At 55.0% G+C, this 17,555-nt stretch overlaps 6 protein-coding genes across 6 annotated transcripts; 4 read left to right on the forward strand and 2 right to left on the reverse strand.

Annotated features, from left to right (window-relative positions):
* The first annotated feature begins 140 nt into the window (after nt 1-140).
* F5144DRAFT_117789 (acyl-CoA dehydrogenase/oxidase) lies at nt 141-2,289 on the forward strand. The gene is made up of 4 exons (XM_066782193.1): nt 141-533; nt 594-670; nt 728-1,154; nt 1,215-2,289. The coding sequence occupies exons 1-4, from the start codon at nt 510-512 to the stop codon at nt 2,037-2,039; spliced, it is 1,353 nt and encodes a 450-aa protein (XP_066646515.1). The 5' UTR covers nt 141-509; the 3' UTR covers nt 2,040-2,289.
* F5144DRAFT_562129 (uncharacterized protein) lies at nt 2,130-3,434 on the forward strand. The gene is made up of 3 exons (XM_066788297.1): nt 2,130-2,693; nt 2,765-2,851; nt 2,931-3,434. The coding sequence occupies exons 1-3, from the start codon at nt 2,539-2,541 to the stop codon at nt 3,061-3,063; spliced, it is 375 nt and encodes a 124-aa protein (XP_066646516.1). The 5' UTR covers nt 2,130-2,538; the 3' UTR covers nt 3,064-3,434.
* Nucleotides 3,413-5,086, reverse strand: F5144DRAFT_562132 (P-loop containing nucleoside triphosphate hydrolase protein). The gene is made up of 6 exons (XM_066788298.1): nt 4,863-5,086; nt 4,783-4,811; nt 4,710-4,724; nt 4,614-4,638; nt 4,130-4,561; nt 3,413-4,077 (listed from the first exon to the last, which is right to left on the reverse strand). The coding sequence occupies exons 1-6, from the start codon at nt 4,889-4,891 to the stop codon at nt 3,492-3,494; spliced, it is 1,116 nt and encodes a 371-aa protein (XP_066646517.1). The 5' UTR covers nt 4,892-5,086; the 3' UTR covers nt 3,413-3,491.
* A 531-nt stretch (nt 5,087-5,617) lies between these two features.
* On the forward strand, nt 5,618-7,297 carry F5144DRAFT_505805 (uncharacterized protein). The gene is made up of 3 exons (XM_066786453.1): nt 5,618-6,197; nt 6,260-6,583; nt 6,638-7,297. The coding sequence occupies exons 1-3, from the start codon at nt 5,806-5,808 to the stop codon at nt 7,134-7,136; spliced, it is 1,215 nt and encodes a 404-aa protein (XP_066646518.1). The 5' UTR covers nt 5,618-5,805; the 3' UTR covers nt 7,137-7,297.
* Nucleotides 7,298-7,314: 17 nt separating this feature from the next.
* On the reverse strand, nt 7,315-8,548 carry F5144DRAFT_627067 (uncharacterized protein). Its single transcript, XM_066792283.1, has 2 exons — nt 8,308-8,548; nt 7,315-8,222 (listed from the first exon to the last, which is right to left on the reverse strand). Exons 1-2 carry the CDS (start codon nt 8,441-8,443, stop codon nt 7,324-7,326), a joined length of 1,035 nt encoding a protein of 344 aa, XP_066646519.1. The 5' UTR covers nt 8,444-8,548; the 3' UTR covers nt 7,315-7,323.
* Nucleotides 8,549-11,300: 2,752 nt separating this feature from the next.
* Nucleotides 11,301-16,879, forward strand: F5144DRAFT_562143 (anticodon binding domain of tRNAs-domain-containing protein). Its single transcript, XM_066788299.1, has 6 exons — nt 11,301-11,882; nt 11,949-14,090; nt 14,147-14,482; nt 14,535-15,534; nt 15,586-16,013; nt 16,071-16,879. The coding sequence occupies exons 1-6, from the start codon at nt 11,691-11,693 to the stop codon at nt 16,815-16,817; spliced, it is 4,845 nt and encodes a 1,614-aa protein (XP_066646520.1). The 5' UTR covers nt 11,301-11,690; the 3' UTR covers nt 16,818-16,879.
* The last annotated feature ends 676 nt before the right edge of the window (nt 16,880-17,555 follow it).

A 17,555-nucleotide genomic window follows, 5' to 3' on the forward strand; every position in this document is an offset into this window, starting at 1 on the left:
GCTAAGCTCTTTCGAGGGCCATAACGTTTTCATATTCGTAATGTCGGGGAGCAATCTGTGGCGAAAGAAGCGGTGGTTGAGCTGTAGATTTCTGTAATTCAGAATGGTACGGTTAAGGATACTAAGTTTTAGCCAAACTGCACCTTGACGACTTCACTTACACTTGGTTCGAATCATCCGAAAGGCTTCCTTCTTAGTTACTGTGGTGGTGCTACTGTCAATTCATGGTGGGCCCATAAGCAAGCCACCTCCGCGTTTCCACCAGCCACTTTAAGCTTGGCGCTCCGCACCGCTGGTCACTGAAGCCGGGGGACCGATGAACCTCGGCATGGACGGTTAATCGTATCAGGGAGGAGGTGAAGCTTGACCGAACCATTGATTCAACATCATCAAACTGCCGAAACATCTTGTCATAAAGTGAACACGACCTTCTCACCTTGACAAGAACCGAGCACTCCTTATACAAACACACACACGCACACCGTCAAAAGATACAAAACGTCTTCAATATGTCCGCGCAGATCCCAATTGCTGTAGGATTCCCCTTTCCACCCTGACACTTCCTATAGCCGTCAGCTAAGACGTATGTTTAGGTTAGTCACCGCGTGAGCGAGCGGGCAAAGCAAATCTTGGATGTTGTAGCCAAGTTTGTTGAGGAAGATTGCATCCCGTAAGTCAGCGGCCATATCGCATCCTCACAATGCATCCTGGTCTGATACCCTCGCAGTGCCGATGCCGTCTATGAAGCCCAAATCGGTGCAGGGGATGCGAGATGGAACTCGCACCCGCCAATTCTGGAGGACCTCAAGAAGAAGGCTCGGTCGCTAGGGCTTTGGAACATGTTCCTGCCCAAGGGCCACTACAAAGAGTCGCCCGGCTGGACCAACCTTGAGTATGGCCTGATGGCTGAGTGGCTGGGCAAGTCGAGGACCGCCTCGGAGGCCGTCAACTGTGCCGCCCCGGACACGGGCAACATGGAGGTGTTGGCCAAGTACGGCAACGACGCGCAGAAGGCCAAGTGGTTGAAGCCATTGATGGACGGCGAAATCCGCTCGGCCTTCTTGATGACGGAACCCCAGGTCGCGTCTTCTGACGCGCGCAACATTGAGTTGAAGATTGAGCGGGACGGTGACCATTACGTGCTGAACGGCCAGGTACGGCATCCATATACCTCGAGTAATTTGTACTCGCCTCCAAGCTAACACCCGGATTAGAAATGGTGGTCCAGCGGTGCTGGTGACCCGCGCTGCAAGGTCTACATTGTCATGGGCAAGAACGACGCCAACAACAAGGATCCCTATAGGCAGCAATCCGTCATCATTGTCCCGGCAGGGACCGAGGGTATCACCATTCACCGCATGCTCTCAGTCTACGGGTACGACGACGCCCCTCACGGCCACGGCCACATCACATTCAAGAACGTCCGGGTGCCAGCCACCAACCTCGTGCTCGGCGAGGGTCGTGGCTTCGAGATCATCCAGGGTCGTCTTGGCCCAGGCCGCATCCACCACGCCATGCGGACGATTGGCGCGTCTGAGCGGGCCCTGGAATGGATGCTCATGCGGATCAACAACCCCAAGAAGACGACCTTCGGCAAGCAGCTGCGCGAGCACGGCGTCATCCTGGAGTGGGTGGCCAAGTCCCGGATCGAGATTGACGCGGCGCGCCTCGTTGTGCTCAACGCTGCCATCAAGATGGACGACCACGGGCCCAAGGCCGCTCTCAAGGAAATTGCCCAGGCGAAGGTCCTCGTCCCGCAGACGGCGCTGACCGTCATTGACCGGGCTGTCCAGTCGTTTGGTGGCGCGGGCGTCAGCCAGGACACGCCATTGGCTAGCATGTGGGCCGGCATCAGGACGCTGAGGTTGGCGGACGGCCCTGACGAGGTTCACCTGCAGCAAATGGGCAGGAATGAAAACAAACGTGGCAAGGCCGTTGCCGAGAAGATTGCCGCGCAGAAGGCCAAGTCCGAACAGCTGATGAAGCAGTACGGTGTAACACGGACCGAAATCGGGTCCAACATTAAGCGGTCGTCTTAGAAACCCGGTCATGACTCATGTTTCTGTTGTCTAGTTGTTTAGTACAGCCCAATATAGGTACCAAAATATACCGGCAATTTTGTCATGCTTAATTTCTTTGTTGGCCGGTTGATCCCGTCTCTTTTGGGTTGAAGGGAGTCATTGAAAGTCCTCCGATTTTCCCGCGGTTTGCTCGCCAAGGCGGCAGGGATAGGGTTTTATGGGCCCGTTGTTCATGCCGTTGCCCGGTCAATGGCCAAAACCGGAAATATGTTTTCTCGTCTTTTTCTGCAGCCTGACTGAGCCGTGCAACAACCACACACATTCCTCGAGGTTAATTTAAGCCGGGAGACCTGCCATTCTTTTACTGCTTGCCCCTTCCCAGACACAACCATCAACAGCCCACCTGCAACCTCTCGTTTTGCTTCGCGTTGAACAGCAACCTCCAGCCTGATTCCTCGTCCGTCTCGCATCGTTCGATCTCAACAACCGGGTCCACACACTCAAATACCTAGCAACAATGTCTTCCGCCAACGTGCTCGCCGCTCGGGATGTCAACACCTCGATGCCCGCCCACGGCCAGAACCACACCGAGGCCGACGGGAACACCAAGCCCGATGTTATGAGCATGGAGCACCACCGCCAGGTCTTCCAGTCCAAGATGGAGCAGGGCGAGTACGTGATCCCTCCCCATCGATGAAAAACCAATATTGAGAGCCAATCGCTAACCTTGTCTCTCCCTCCAGGAACAAAACCTTCATCTCCCCCTCGGACACCATCATGAGCCCGTGCACCGCCAAGCTGTCGGCTTTCCGCAACAAGCAGGTCGGCAAGTACGTCACCACCTCTGCTTTCCCAGCCATCCGTGGCCTCAGCCTTTCACACAGAAGCTAACAAATATCTCTGCTACAGGGGCAAGCCGAAATCGCTCTTCGCTCGTGCGTCAGCTAAGAAACTCGGCGCCGATGGCGGCAGCAACAGCGGCTCGCTCTTCGCCAGCAAGCCTGCGACGACGGCACAGCAAGACAACCCCTTCGCCAACTAAGTTACTCACGGGCTCAGATATTTTTTTCTTTCTCCCATTCGGCTGCTTTGCCGCTTCTTCGGCTTTGACATCGAAAGCAAGTTGTTTGCTGCCGAGACATTTCTTGGCTGACGCCTATTGCTATCCTTTTTCTTTCCTTTGTCGCTTTTTCTGCTTTGACATAGAAGGCGTGTTGTTTGCCGCCGAGGAGAAGGATGGGTTGGTTGGTTTACCACGAGGCGTTTTGGGAGAATTTGTTGTTGGGTTTTGTCTTGCTCTCGGTATGAAGGGTCTTTATCATCAGGGTACAGGGAGGGGTGAGGGTGGTTTATGACTGGGTATGACAGGAGACACGTATATACCAAAAACATGCGGTATCAATATCACGGAACTTTTCTTCTAACTGAGTGGCTGTTAAATCACGCTCTTCCCATTTCCCCGACACCTAACTACGCCTTCCACCCGCTCACTATGTACACTACATCCTCGTCCGCCACGGGATGCCCCAACCCCACCCTCTGCGGGATATGCCTGGCGCTGGCGCCCCAGACCAGGGCGTACTTGAACGTGTCCTTGAGCGTGCGGTGGATGCGGTCGCAGACGTCCTCGATGGTGCTGTTGCTCCGCACGATGAGGGCCTCGCTGCAGTCCGGGTCGACGCCCTTGCGCTTGGTGTAGATGCGGATCAGGTTGAGCTCCTTCCAGCAGCGGTCGATGACGTCCTGGATGCCGAGGTCCAGCTCGCAGCTCATGACCACCGTGTGCGGCTCGCGCGCCAGCTTGTCGAGGAAGTCGAGCGACACGCTGTCGATCTTGTTGTACACGTACAGGCAGTTGATGTACTTGCGGTGGTCTTTCATGATGACGTCGATCAGGTCGTCCACCGTGCAGTTCTCGTCGCGCACCAGCACCTCGCAGTTGAGCAGCTTGTAATCGCGCAGGATGTTCATGATCATCTTCTCGTCGAGGCCCTTGGGCGGGGACTGGAATGTGACCTTCATGCCGCCAGCCTTTTTGGGTTTGAGGTAGATGTTTCTGCTGGCGTGTAAGTAGCAATCGCAGGTGGGATTGGTGACTTCAAACTCACGGTGGCTGGCGGTTAAGCCGGATGCCTACTGCCTCCAACTCAGCTTCTAGCAATGCCCTTTGCTCGGCCCTCTTCGTCGCGTCGAGGACCATGAGAATTAGATCGCTGGTCTTTGCCGCCGAGATGACCTGTCGCCCGCGCCCCTTGCCTTCTGAAGCACCCTCAATGATACCCGGCAAATCGAGTAGCTGGATTTCGGCGCCGCCATATTCGAGAACGCCGGGGATGGCGGTAAGTGTTGTGAAGGCGTAGGAGGCAACTTCGGACTTGGTCTTCGTGACCTTTGAAAGAAACGTCGATTTGCCCACCGAAGGAAAGCCGACCAGCGCTATCCGGGCGTCACCGCTCTTGCTCACATCGAAACCAGCACCTCCGCCACCACCTGCTCCCGGCCCTGGTTCCAGCAGCTGGGCGCGAAGCCGCGCAAGTTTTCTTTAAGAAGTTAGCACTTACGATAAGGATGAAGCGATGGTAACTCACTCACCCCTTTAGGAGACCCAGATGATATTCTGGTACAAGCTCGTTAGCAACACGATTCGTAACTTCGTCCTCGAATTCGAGGTCATGTCAAAGCGCATACCGGTGGCCTTATTTTCTGTGGCACATATCAGTCTCATCTAATCCCTGGCCGAGCGAGCCGTGGCGGTACAAACTCTGGGTCTTTCTCATCTCCTCCTCAATCCTAGACTTGTCAGTCCATGCCCCGCAAGGACTGGATAGATGCATTCCTTACTCCTTGATTTTTTCCGTGATGTTCACCATCTTGATGAATTGGGGGGGCAATACGCCCTTATTGATCTACTGTTGCCTGAAAAAAGAAATAGCTGAAGGACCAAACGGCACCGAGTAGTATCCGAAAGGGTCTTGATGAGAACTTGCAGGTCGATGAATCCTAGTTACCGTCGCCGTGCCCCACGTTTCGATGTGGCAGAATTCCGAGGGGTAGGTGGGGCGGGCAACCAGACTTGCACACCGCCTTTATCACTCGGCCAGCTGTTCCCCAGACTGATATGTATCCATCCAAGACAACCTGAGTTTATACAGTCACCCACGGGCTAAACAAGCGGAACTCGAAACGGAGACAGAAATGAAGAAAATAGAAAGATGTAAGGAAACCGAGGAAAAGAAATTGAATTAAAAAATAATCGACTCACAATAAAAAGTAGACTTTGGGCTTCCTGCAGCCGAAAGTTTCAGTGGCATTAGTTCTCTGACAATAAGTGCCAAGTGCTGACGGTTCTGCTTTTTGTATCGCTTCAATGGTTCGGAGACAACCATTACAACCATTTATCTCTCTGATTAGTTTTTGATCCGAACTCAACAACTGTTGGGCGTATAGTACCCTGTAATACACATCAAATCATTGAGATCTAGGTTCAATCCCGTTACGCTTTTGTCTCTTCATCTGTTCTGCGCTGCTTGTAGTGGGACTTGAGAGTATTATGTAATCCCGCACGGGCAGGCTCTTGGACTTTCATGACCCAATCGCATGAGCAGCTTGGTTCAATTATACAGATTACCTTGCCTCGAAACAATTCAACAAACCAACCGTATTCCATCCTTCTTCTTGCAATCACCGCCACAATCCGCGAATCGAGAATAGCATATCACGGCCCGGCGCTTATCCCCAATCTTCCCAATATCCAGTTCGAACTCGACGGCAAGCAGACTCGGCCATGGCCGAAGTAGAGACAAGGGTCGACACCGGCGTCGCGGTTGTTGACGATGCCCAGGATGCGCCAGACGGCGCGCAGGAACTCGCGCTCGCCACGACGAACAACGAGGTGGCGCCCCCGACAGAAAAGAAAGTGAAGAAGATTATCCGGCGGAAGAAGCGCCCCGCGCGACCGCAAATCGACCCAGCTCTGATCAAGTCGGAACCGCCACCGCAGACGGGCACAGTTTTCAACATCTGGTATAACAAGTGGTCAGGGGGCGACCGGGAAGACAAGTATTTGTCGCAGACACATGCTAAGGGGAGATGCAATGTCGCTCAGGACTCCGGGTACACGCGCGCCGATGCGCGGCCCGGGTCATATTTCTGTCTTTTTTTTGCCAGGGGAATATGGTACGTTGAGTTTTCACCATCGCTGGGTTCTTCAGGTAGGGGTGATCGCTGACAGTTTGTAGCCCCAAGGGCCAAGATTGCGACTACCTCCACCGACTTCCCGGTATCCACGACATCTTCAACCCGAACGTCGACTGCTTCGGCCGTGACAAGTTTAGCGACTACCGCGACGACATGGGCGGTGTCGGCAGCTTCACCCGCCAGAACCGCACCGTATACATCGGCCGGATCCATGTGACGGACGATATCGAGGAGATCGTGGCACGGCATCTTGCGGAGTGGGGACAGATTGAACGCGTCCGCGTGCTCAATACCCGGGGCGTGGCGTTTGTGACATACACCAACGAGGCAAATGCGCAGTTTGCAAAGGAGGCGATGGCACACCAGTACGTGGCCTACTGATATATTCTTACGATGTTCTTTTGGCTAACATACCCCAGGTCTCTCGACCATGAGGAGGTCTTGAATGTCCGGTGGGCGACAGCCGACCCGAACCCGATGGCGCAGAAACGAGAGGCTAGGCGAATTGAAGAACAAGCGGCCGAGGCTATTCGGAAGGCTTTGCCGGCAGAATTTGTCGCGGAGATTGAGGGCAAGGATCCAGAAGCGCGCAAACGGCGAAAGCTAGAGAGCAGTTATGGTCTAGAAGGATATGAAGCGCCAGATGAGGTGCACTTCGCGCGGGGGCCTAACGCTGTCAACCCGCGTGGCCGGGAAGGATACGAGCTGGAACATGAGCAGCGCTTGATGCTGGAAGCCGCGGAGGCTCAGATGGTTGAGGAGCAGCCCCAGGAGCAGAGCCAACCACAGGCTGGGGGCATTCTTTCTAGCAACACGCTGGCCGCTTTGCAGGCAGCGCAAGTGTCGGTCGCGTCAAAACCGAAGGCTCCCGCTTCGACGGGGCCCTTGGTCGCGTACGACAGCGACGACAGTGATTAGGGGTCAGGATATGACAGGCGTTTGTACTCTGTAGCTGTACATTAATGATACCAGGGTTCCCACCGCTACCAAGCCAAACAAATAAATACACGCACATAAACATGATCACATCCCCATCTGCCCAAGTATCTCCAAGAACCAAATCTCATATTACCCGCCCCCCCCCCCCCCCCAAAAAGCCAACAAATCAACTATTAAAAATCCTCGAATACAACACCTCATGCCTACCCACCCACAAATCCATCACCGGCACGCTCTGCCCCGCCTCCTCCACCGGAGTCTCCCACTCGCGCTGCACCACCGCCGCCACCAGCCCCTGCACCGCCGCGCTCGCCAGCGTCTTTTGCGCCTGGTAGGGGCCGAACATGCCCGCCCGCACCGCCGCCGACACCAGGGCTTTCACGTGGCTCACCATGAACACGTAGGCTGTTTGTTCTAGGCCCAGGCCGGCGAGTGCGCAGAGCGCGCCGAAGAGTGGGCCCAGGTGCGCGGCTACGGGTGGGGGAGGGGGTGGGTCGTTGTTGGGAGAGGAAATGGGGGTGGTGGTGGGTGTGTTGTCGCCGTTGGTGAGGGCGGGGGTGGAGGTGGGAGTGGTGGTGGTGGTGGTGGTGGAGGAGGAGGAAGAGGAGGAGGTGTTTGAGCTGCTACGCAGGAGGGCAGAAAAGCCCCGCAGCGCATCGTTCACATCTGTACCCCCTCCTGCCCCTCCTGCTGTTCCTTGTTCGGCGAGGGCGCCGGCGAAGGAGCGTTCCCAGATGGAGAGCAGGGCGCGGCCCTGGGCGACGGAGGCGCGCCTGCCGACGGTGCACACGATGGCGGCGTCGAGGGCGTCGTCGAGGGCGGTGAGGTTGGCGAGGGAGGGGTCGCGGTGGGCGGCGAGGACGAAGGGGAGGGTGGTGGATGCGTAGGAGGAGATGGAGAGGGGCAGGAAGGAGGCGAAGGAGGACGGCTGGCCGAAGACGACTTTCTGGTGGGCGAGGTAGCTCTCGAGTCCCGAGGAGAAGGCGAAGCTGCCGAGAGGGAGGGCCGAGTCGGAGAGGAGGAGGAGGAAGTGTGTTGGCGAGGTGAGGGGTGAGGAGAGGGGCTCTGGGAAAGGGGTTAGAAAATGTTGGATGAGGTAAAAAAGGGGGTCGTTGATGTATGTAAACAGTGGAATGAAAGTGAGACCTACTTGTTAATGGTGGGTGAGAGTTCAATGAGGTCGAGTGAGAACGTTTGGTTTTTGCCTCTGCCAACCGACGCTCAAGATCGGCTATTTCATCATCTATTTCGTGTCCACTCTCACCGTTGACTTTGGAAAGGATCATTTTGACCAACCAACTTTTAGTTATTTGTTTGGAATTCGAGGTTTGGGGGAGGGGATTGGGCAAAGACGCCCAGTATAAAATTGATAAGCTTATCTGATCGCTGGTTCCTGAAAGCATGAATCAATTAGAACGCTCTTCCCGTAACTGCCGACCCATGAATCCCGGCTCTCCAAACCCGTGACGTAGAAAGGATACCCCCAACACCATGCCAAGACCACAACTGCCATACCATACCCATCTCAGCAGTTCATATATCCACAAATCAATATGCAACAACAGACCAAGACTGACCAATGCCAACACCCAACAAGACCAAGTACCAAACAACAACAGCACCAACACAACACCACGCATTATGGCCGCGCATTCTCCTTATCCCGCCCAGCCTGTTGCAGCATCTTCCTCTCCGCTATCCTCCGCTGAATCCGAGCAAGCGCGGCCGCCTTCCGGTGCTCTGGCAAGGCAGTCCGCGAGGTATTCATGGTGCTCCAGACAGCACTAGTCTGCGCATTCGCGCCACCAATGTCGGGCGACGTGTCACTCTCGCTACCTCGTGATGGCGGCCGGACTGGGACCTGTCTCATCTGCTCGAGCGAACTCTTGCGGGCGCGTTTGTCGCGAGATTCTGCAGGAAGGTCGCCTAGAGTGACCTTCCCCAAAGACGTCGACGCTGGCCGGGCAGCTCGTGATGGCCGGTCGGTCCGGCTGGGATAGGACCGGCCTTCCCTGGAGTGGGCAGAATGCCCGCTTGATGCGGAGCCGTGGCTGTCCTGTAGGTTACCGCGGTCGCCAAAGACGGTGGAAGTAGGTAGCCCCTTTGTGCCAAACTCGGCTTCGAGCTTCTCCCTCAGAGCGCGGGCTTGCGCCAGGGTTGCATCATCATGGGATGCACGCTTGAGGTCGTCTCTGCCACGCTTCTCCCTTTGCCTCATTTCCGCCAGGGCTGTTGAGCTGGTTGTAGCCTTCTCACTGGGCTTTTGTTTGAAGCCATTGAGATCTTTTGATAACGCCCGGGCGCTCTCCCTTTCCGTCGGAACCAACTTTTCGTCAAAGCTCTTCGCCCGCGTAGACCGAGTCGGCTGTCTTGATTCTGCCCCCTCTCTCTTGAGCGAATCGAGTTCTTCTTGAAGTTCCGAAATCTTCTCGTTCTTCTTTTGCAGGACCTGCTGGGCTTCAACATATCGAGACTTGGCGTCATCCTTTAGCTTCTCATAAGAGCCTTTAGAGTCCTCCAGTCTCTTCTCCAGGTCTTGGGTCCTCGACGTGGTCTGAGACAGTTCCCTTGATAGTTTCCGGTTCTCTTCAGCAAGCTTGCTGGCCCGTTGCTCGGCGAATTTCAAGTCGGATCTCAGTCGGTCTCGTTCCTCCTGCAGTTTTTCTAGCTCGCGAACCTGCGACCTAGCCCGCCTCAGCTCTCGTTGGGTTTCCATCAGGGTCCGCTGCGTCCGGGGCGATGCTGTTCGTTGTTGTCGTTGGCGTCCATCATCATCGTCCTCGATATTAAGCAAAGACTCCAACTCCTGTACTTGAATTTTATACTCTGTTGCAAGAGCCGTCTGTTTCCTGAGTTCATCCATCAAAATCGGGTCGCTCTCGCCCCCCTTCCTTCTGGTGGTGGATCCTGCCTGCCGGGCCATCTCGGCAACCTTTTCCTCCATTGCTTTGACTTTTCCCTGTTCCTCCTTGAGCTTCTGGTTGAGCTCGAGCGCCTCGGTGTCCTTCATCTTCGCATAAGACTTGGCGAGATGCTTGTACTTGACCAGCTTCTCCATCTCCATCTTTGCGTCGCTATGGTAAGTCTCAAAGTAGGACTTCCAGTATTTACCGGAGCGCGAGTGCGGCTCGTTGAGATCCGTGGTGACGTCGGCGTCAAAGTCTGATTCATCGTCCTCGACTTCCTCCCATGCGTCTTCCGGCTCCTTTGCTGCGTGAGCAAAATCCTTCTCCTCTGTTCCGCTGTCCTTGGCGTTGCCCTTCCTGGAGTTCTCCATGGCCTGTTGCAACCTAGTTTTCGGCCGTGGTTGTGCCTCGTCTCCGTTTCGGTCAACCCATGGGCTTGGGAACTTCCCGGGACACTCGTCTGGTAATCCGGTAGCACTAGTCCTGGCTGTCCCTCCAGAGCCTTGCTTCACGTCATTGCCGAATGAGACGCGCTTCCGGCGCGTCGTCCCGGTGCCGGGCGTGAGGAGGATACCCGCAGGTTTCGTTGGCGACCTGTCCGCAGCTGGTACTGAGTTGACATTCTGCTGGGCTGTCTGGTTTTTCGCTGTCTTCGCCGCGGCCCGGCGATCCTTAGCTGCGGGGGTACCGAAGAGGGCCGTCTTCAGCGCACGCACGGCAAATACGGGCGCAGGAGTGTCGGGGATGTCAATCTGAGTGGTGTCATCTGCAATTGTGTGAGTCAAAGATCCCAAAAAGTTCTTCCCCAATGCCCGGCGTGGAGGGGGCTTCTCATACCGGAGACCGGCGCGTCGCGCGAGTTGTCCGAATTGCGCTTCAGCGCCCAGCTAATCATTGCGACTTTTTGTTGTCGCCCCCAGAAATAGATACAAGGTTACCCGCCGAAATTCCTTTACGGCCGTGGGAGTCGGCCCATCAAAAAATCGCAGTCGGCCGGGTCTGGCGCAGTCGTGCCTTTCGTTGTTGCTGTTTACTCAAGTCCTGTGTATTGATTGCCAAATGCAGCCATTCAACGGGCAGCCCAGGTCGGGGGGTTTGTTGTGGGGTTCTCACGGTGGTGGGGGCCTCCCTCCTAGCGCGACGGGGCGCGTCACCTGCAGCTTGCTCAAGGGTAGTGGGGCGGTCCGAGCCACCAGGGTGCCCCACCACAACTGAGTCTTGGAGATAACCAGAACTCCAACAACAAAAGGCAGACACAAAAACCCCACTCCTTCCATACTTTGAGGTTGCTGTCTTCCCAAAGGGCCTCATCTAAACACCGAACCTGACTCAAAACAATTTTTTTTAAGAAAAATGATGGGTTTATCTCGGAAGTAAAGTCTCACGGCCAATTTTGGCTGTGCAGTTCATTTACGGTCCCATTTCGGGTACCACGTCCGAGTTACAGTCAAGCTTCTTTCTACACAGGAGTTGGAGTTGAGTAGGTCGTTGAGTCACCTACATATCACTGGACCCATCAATTCGACCGTCTCAGTCTGAGCCTCGGTTTTGGGACTCTTGACTAGTTAAGGTTCTCAGAGATTCTCACTCACTCACTCACCCACTCACTCAATCACTCAAGGTTGCGATGGCTGCCAAAAAGAAGCCCGCGAAATCACCAAAACAAAATGGAACCGAAAGTTTCCCGGGGCTCAAGAGTCCTGGGACACCTGCATCTCAGACACAATACCACGAGTTGCAGCAAAATGAAGTGATGGTGTTGCAAGCCATTTATGGCGAGGACTTCATTGAGCATAGCACTGCCCCTAGTGCGTGGCATGTAAGTTGACTCATGAAATTCCCAGGTATCATGAAGCTTCTTTCATAATTAACTATTTAATTCGAGAAATCCGAACCATCCTTCGACATCAGGATCAAGGCTTCATCGGATGACGAAGTTGCGATGACACTTGGGGTTGTCCTCGTTGCAACCTACCCAAAGTCTCCTCCTCTGTTGACCATCAAGGATGACAGCGACTTGCGAGAATCGACCAAGTATAAGATCCAAAAGTTCATCGAGACGCGGCCAATAGCTTGGGCTACCGAGGAACAGGAGATGATCGACCGCATCGTCGAGGGTATCCGCGAGATTCTGGAAATCGCTGCCGCCAAGAAAGCCCAGGGGCTGGAACTGCCATCCCTAGAGGAAGAGCGAGCTGCCCACGAAGCCGAGCTGGCAAAGCAAGCTAGGGACGAAAAGGAGCTGGAGGATCGTAAGAAACTCGAGGAGACCAAAGAAGAGGAGCGGGTGTTGGGTGACATGGTCCAGGAAGAGATCAAACGGCAAAGAAACAAAGCGAAAGAGTCGAGGAAGAAGAACAGGAGCCAGCAGCTGTCGCCTGGCCGTGTTGCAGAGGACCCTGCTGATACCGACGTCGCTCTTGTTCTTGACCAGCCGTGCAAGTTGACTGACAGGTCAGGCAATGCACTGTACTTTCAAACAGTCATTGGAAAGGTGGTGTATCGTGAAGGCCCGGTAACCACCGTCTACAAGGTCAAGCCGGTTCTCTCGGCGAAAAATCTACGTCCCAGCCTAGCTTTCAAGCAGGTCGAGCTCAAGTATCACGGGAAAGACTCGGCCCACCTCAAGAAGCAGCTTCAGTCTTTGGAGATGCAATTGGAGTCTCTCAAGAAACTACGTCATCAAAATCTTCTTGAGGTCCTTGATTTCAAAATCGACCGCTCCGTCAGCGAGACGGACTCATCGTCTCCAGCCGTGTGGACCATCAGTGTCCTGACGCTTCTCAGCGACAAAGGCCCTGTGGATGAACTCTTGAGTCTCGCTGGTCAAATCGACATCAGCAAAGCCAAGATATGGACGACAGATCTGCTAGAAGCGATTGCATTTTTGCATAACCACGGAATCATCCATCAGGACATTCATCCTGGGAATATCCTCCTCTGTAGGGAGCCAGCCGGTGATGTTGTCCCAAAGCTGGCCGATGCTGGTTACCAGAGAGAACTGCACAACATGTGCACCAAGGTAGCCAGCTTGACCGCCATGCGGACCGCAAAGTCAGCCTATTGGTTCCCGTCCGAGATTGCAGGTGTTTCGAAACCTCAGTATACTCAGAAGACAGATGTCTGGGATTTTGGCATAGTCGTGTTGCAGATGCTCTTCGGCTTAGACGTGCCCGAAAAGTACCACTCTCCGTCGGCCTTGATGGAGTCCCTCTCGCTCTCGGGTCCGCTCGAGGAACTGGCGACAAAGTTCTTCAAGTCGGACCCCAAGAAGCGGCCGCGGGCGTTTGAACTGTGCTCGAGCGAATTCTTAGCAACCAATGCCCCTATCCTGGAAGAAGATGATTCCGCTGTTATTGGTGGCTCCATGATCGCCCTCTCTCAGGGTTTGCCACGGAGGTTGCGCCATGATTCGATGAACCGCGGGGCTGTAACTTCGAGATATCTGCAAGATTATGTAGAGGAGGCCCGGCTAGGCAAAGGTGGCTTCGGAGAAGTAGTAAGAGCCCGCAAGATGATCGACGGCCGGCTTTATGCGATCAAGAAGATTACGCAGAGGTCTCAGGAGACATTGTCGGAAATGCTCAAGGAAGTTAGGCTTCTCTCGCAGATGAACCATCCCGCCGTCGTCCGATATTACAACACCTGGCTCGAAGAAATTCCGGACTACTCCGACACGGACGGGGATACATCAACAGATGGCCCGGGTACTTCGAGGGATACAATATCACGGAGTATTAACATTGAATTTGCCGAGAGCAAGAGCAGGGGCTTGGACTTCATGTCATCGAGCGGCCACCCATACATAGAATTTGGCGATGGCTCTGCGGTTGACGATGATGACGACGACGATGAATATGAGGATGATGACGACGAGGGGTCATCGTCCGATGAGGATACGTCGACTCTGAATAGCAAGGTTCCGATGAAAGACCACCTCGTCGTTCCTGGCAAACGCACGAGGAGAGGAAGTTCCCGCCCGTTCCGTACTATCATGTACATTTCTATGGAATACTGCGAAAAGCGAGTAGGTTTTCGTTTTCTTTACATCTCCCTTCATGGCCGAGGCTGATTTCGAACAAGACCCTTCGCGACTTGATATCTCGCAATCTGTCCAAGGAAAGCCAGGAAATCTGGCGGCTCTTTCGTCAGATTCTCGAAGGCCTTGCTCACATACACAGTCTCAACATTGTTCACCGTGATCTCAAACCCGAGAACGTCTTCATCAGCGCCGGCCCAGATGGCGTTGAAAATGTCAAGATAGGAGATTTTGGCTTAGCCACCAGCGGGCAGCTTGCTATGGACAAGACTGCTTCCAATGCGGACGCAAGCGATATGACTCGGAGCATCGGAACTGCGGTTTACGTTGCACCAGAAGTAAGAACAGGGGGCAGTGGCTCGTACACTGCTAAGGTGGATGTAAGTTAAATACCTCCGGCTAGAAGCAGGATCAATTGCTGATCGCCCTTAGATGTACTCGCTCGGCGTCATCTTCTTCGAAATGTCATACCCCCCCATGCTCGGGATGGAGCGTGCTCTGGTCCTTGAGCAAGTCCGGCGGAATCCACCAGCTCTGCCGTCGGATTTCAAACCCACCGACAAGAACCACACCGAAGTCTTGTTGTCTCTTTTGACCCACAATCCGAAGGAGCGACCTTCTAGTATCGAGATGCTCAAGAGCGGGAAAATGCCGGTCCAGATGGAGAGCGAGGCGATACGGCGCGCCATCGCGGGCATGGCTGACCCGACGTCACCGTATTTCCAGAAGATGCTCGAGACGTTGTTTGCTCGGCAGATCGAACAAGCGAAAGACTACGCGTGGGATATGTCTTCGTCGATCCCCAGTCCCGCGGACTTGATGCGGCGATACATCGTGAAAGAGACCCTGATATCCATCTTCCGGCGGCACGGTGCCGTAGAGGCTCCGACGTCCACGCTTTATCCTCGGTCATCACATTACGGACAAAACGCTGTGCACTTGCTTGACAAAAACGGTACGGTGCTTCAACTCCCCTTCGATTTGGTGATGGGCCATGCTCGTTCCCTCGCGAGGATTACGAACGGCACAGTGCCGATGCGTTCGTATTCCTTTGGGAACATTTTCCGTGACCGTCATGACGGTGGGCAGCCGGACGTCTATGGAGAGGTCGACTTTGACATTGTCACCACCGACGCCCTGGACCTTGCTTTGAAAGAGGCGGAGGTCATCAAGGTCCTGGACGAGATTGTCACTGCGTTTCCCACCACGTCATCGACCCCGGTTTGCTTCCAGCTTGGTCACTCGGACCTTTTACATCTGATCTTTGAGTTTTGCGGCGTGGAACCTGGGGCGAGGCATGCTGCTGCCGAGGTTCTCAGCAAACTCAACATTCGGAATTTTACGTGGCCGAAGGTTCGCAGCGAGCTCAGATCGCCTTTGGTAGGGATGTCAGCTACCAGTGTCGATGAGCTGCAGAGCTTTGACTTCAGAGGTCAGTACGTCCTTGTGGTGTGGCACGACCCAGACTCGCTAACTTGACCAGACACTCCCAGCAAGGCCATTTCAAAGTTGAGGGTCCTCTTCGAGGGGACTGAATATAGCGAGAAAGTATCGTCCACGTTGGCCCACCTGAGGGAAGTGTATGACTACACCAAGAAATTTGGCTTGAGCGGCAAGGTCTACATCGCACCATTGAGCAGCATCAACGAGACATTCTTCCGTGGGGGGATTCTCTTTGCTTGCCTCTATGACAAAAAGGTCAAGGACGTCTTCGCTGCCGGGGGCCGTTACGACGGCTTGATTAAGGAGCACCGTCCCAAGATCGGGAGCCGGTTCGAAGAGCGTCACGCGGTGGGTTTCAGTCTCAACTGGGAAAAGCAGCTTGCGAAACAAGTCCCCAAGACCACAGGCAAGGCGTTTCTCAAAAAGGCGGTCGACGAGGAAGCCCACGGAATTTTCAGCGCAAAACGGGTGAGTCTCCCAACCTCCTTCCCCTCTGATCTTGGAGTAAATGGCTAACGTCAGTAGTGCGATGTCTTGGTCGCCAGCTTCGACCCGTCTGTTCTTCGCTCTTCGGGCATTGAACTTCTTCAAACCCTTTGGGCACACGGCATCAGCGCCGAGCTTGCCCGTGACGCCCGATCCCCGGAAGATCTGCTCTCGAGCTACCGCGATGAGTCCTATAGCTGGATCATCATCATCAAGCAGGACAACCAACTCAAGATCAAAACGATGGGCCGCAAAGACGCTCCCGACGCCGACATCTCGGCAAAGGAGCTCCTGAACTGGCTGAAATCCGAAATCCGCGACCGCGATTCCCGCTCGGGGACGCGACTCCGCACGACCGGCCTCCCGCACTCCGAGTCCGGCGGTGCGCTCCCAACCTCGGCCACGACCGAGCACGGCCCGCAGGAAGTACACATACTAGTAGCGCAGACCAAGTCCAAGAAGTTCAACCGGCACGCGGTGGTGGAGCAGGCGCACGCGAGCGCGTCGCGGCTGGTGCAGACGTTCCTGGACGGACCCGTGGCGGCCATCGAGACGTCGGACGCGGTGGTGGACCTGATCCGCGGCACCAGCCTGTCGGACCCGGAGAGCTGGCGGCGCGTCGAGCACGGCGTCAGCACCGCCGAGAAGAAGTACGTGCGCGAGCTGCACGACATGCTCCTCCAGTGGCGCTGGGCCTGGGAGGCCCGCAAGGAGGGCAGCGCCCCCAACGCCTTTGTCTACAACTTCCGCACCGGCAAGTGTGTCTACTACGACCTGGGGGCCTAGGAGGCTTCTACGGCTGCTGCTGCTGCTGCTGTCACTACTGCTTCTGGCGGTGCGGCGGGGGCGGGGGCGGGGTATGGGTCTGGGGGCTCCGGGCCCGGATCGGGACCGGGGTCGGGGTCGGGATCGAGGAAGTGGGAGAGGCGGTGGTCTATTGGTATTTGAGGATAGTCTCTCTGCTCCGTTGCGAGTGCCGGTTTTGATCCGATCTTTTTGCTAGTCTGGCTACCTATGATACGTACCTTTCGGGGCTACAAGTAGGTATTTTGCTCGATGGCTCCGCCTGACTCCTGCAGGTGGATGCATGACGGCTTCGCACTGTACTCGGATGTCACTATTTGTTGTACTTTTGTCATGATACCCGGGATTCGCCGTTGGTTAACGGCCTATGGATTCCGTTATTGGTAGCAAATAATTACTCGATTTGCTCCATGCCACCCAACTACATACATAATTACAACAAAGACGATAAAAATGGCTGAGAGGCGGCGTTGGTAAAAGTCAGGAATGATGATTGCTCAGGCCGCAGATGATCGGGTAGGTCGGGGAATTTGAGGCTTCTTTCGCCACCGACACACATTTTTGAGGCGATTGGGTGCCTCACTCAGCTGCTGGTCAGTTTGCATAAGGCCATGTCCGATCAGGGCGCTGCACTGTTTAGGTACCTACCTAGCCTGCTCGCTTTCGACGGTGGCGTGGTGGGGATGAAAATGTAGTGAAAATGTATAGATAGTGTAATTC

Source organism: Chaetomium tenue (genome assembly GCF_020726465.1).
Source record: "Chaetomium tenue strain MPI-SDFR-AT-0079 chromosome Unknown F5144scaffold_2, whole genome shotgun sequence".
Classification (NCBI taxonomy): domain Eukaryota; kingdom Fungi; phylum Ascomycota; class Sordariomycetes; order Sordariales; family Chaetomiaceae; genus Chaetomium; species Chaetomium tenue.

Coding starts and splice junctions, on each gene's coding strand:
- F5144DRAFT_117789 (XM_066782193.1), top strand. CDS start 510: ATGTCCGCGCAGATCCCAATTGCT. Junction 534..593: donor CCGCGCAGATCCCAATTGCT/GTAGGATTCCCC, acceptor ACGTATGTTTAG/GTTAGTCACCGCGTGAGCGA. Junction 671..727: donor GTTGAGGAAGATTGCATCCC/GTAAGTCAGCGG, acceptor ATACCCTCGCAG/TGCCGATGCCGTCTATGAAG.
- F5144DRAFT_505805 (XM_066786453.1), top strand. CDS start 5,806: ATGGCCGAAGTAGAGACAAGGGTCGACACCGGCGTCGCGGTTGTTGAC. Junction 6,198..6,259: donor TTTTTTGCCAGGGGAATATG/GTACGTTGAGTT, acceptor GACAGTTTGTAG/CCCCAAGGGCCAAGATTGCG. Junction 6,584..6,637: donor AAGGAGGCGATGGCACACCA/GTACGTGGCCTA, acceptor AACATACCCCAG/GTCTCTCGACCATGAGGAGG.
- F5144DRAFT_562132 (XM_066788298.1), bottom strand. CDS start 4,891: ATGGTGAACATCACGGAAAAAATCAAGGA. Junction 4,562..4,613: donor CATCTGGGTCTCCTAAAGGG/GTGAGTGAGTTA, acceptor AACTTCTTAAAG/AAAACTTGCGCGGCTTCGCG. Junction 4,078..4,129: donor CGGCTTAACCGCCAGCCACC/GTGAGTTTGAAG, acceptor ACACGCCAGCAG/AAACATCTACCTCAAACCCA.
- F5144DRAFT_562129 (XM_066788297.1), top strand. CDS start 2,539: ATGTCTTCCGCCAACGTGCTCGCCGCTCGGGATGTCAACACCTCGATG. Junction 2,694..2,764: donor TCCAAGATGGAGCAGGGCGA/GTACGTGATCCC, acceptor CTCTCCCTCCAG/GAACAAAACCTTCATCTCCC. Junction 2,852..2,930: donor CGCAACAAGCAGGTCGGCAA/GTACGTCACCAC, acceptor TCTCTGCTACAG/GGGCAAGCCGAAATCGCTCT.
- F5144DRAFT_562143 (XM_066788299.1), top strand. CDS start 11,691: ATGGCTGCCAAAAAGAAGCCCGCGAAATCACCAAAACAAAATGGAACC. Junction 11,883..11,948: donor CTGCCCCTAGTGCGTGGCAT/GTAAGTTGACTC, acceptor ATTTAATTCGAG/AAATCCGAACCATCCTTCGA. Junction 14,091..14,146: donor TGGAATACTGCGAAAAGCGA/GTAGGTTTTCGT, acceptor ATTTCGAACAAG/ACCCTTCGCGACTTGATATC.
- F5144DRAFT_627067 (XM_066792283.1), bottom strand. CDS start 8,443: ATGATCCTTTCCAAAGTCAACGGTGAGAGTGGACACGAAATAGATGAT. Junction 8,223..8,307: donor CTCTCACCCACCATTAACAA/GTAGGTCTCACT, acceptor CCCCTTTCCCAG/AGCCCCTCTCCTCACCCCTC.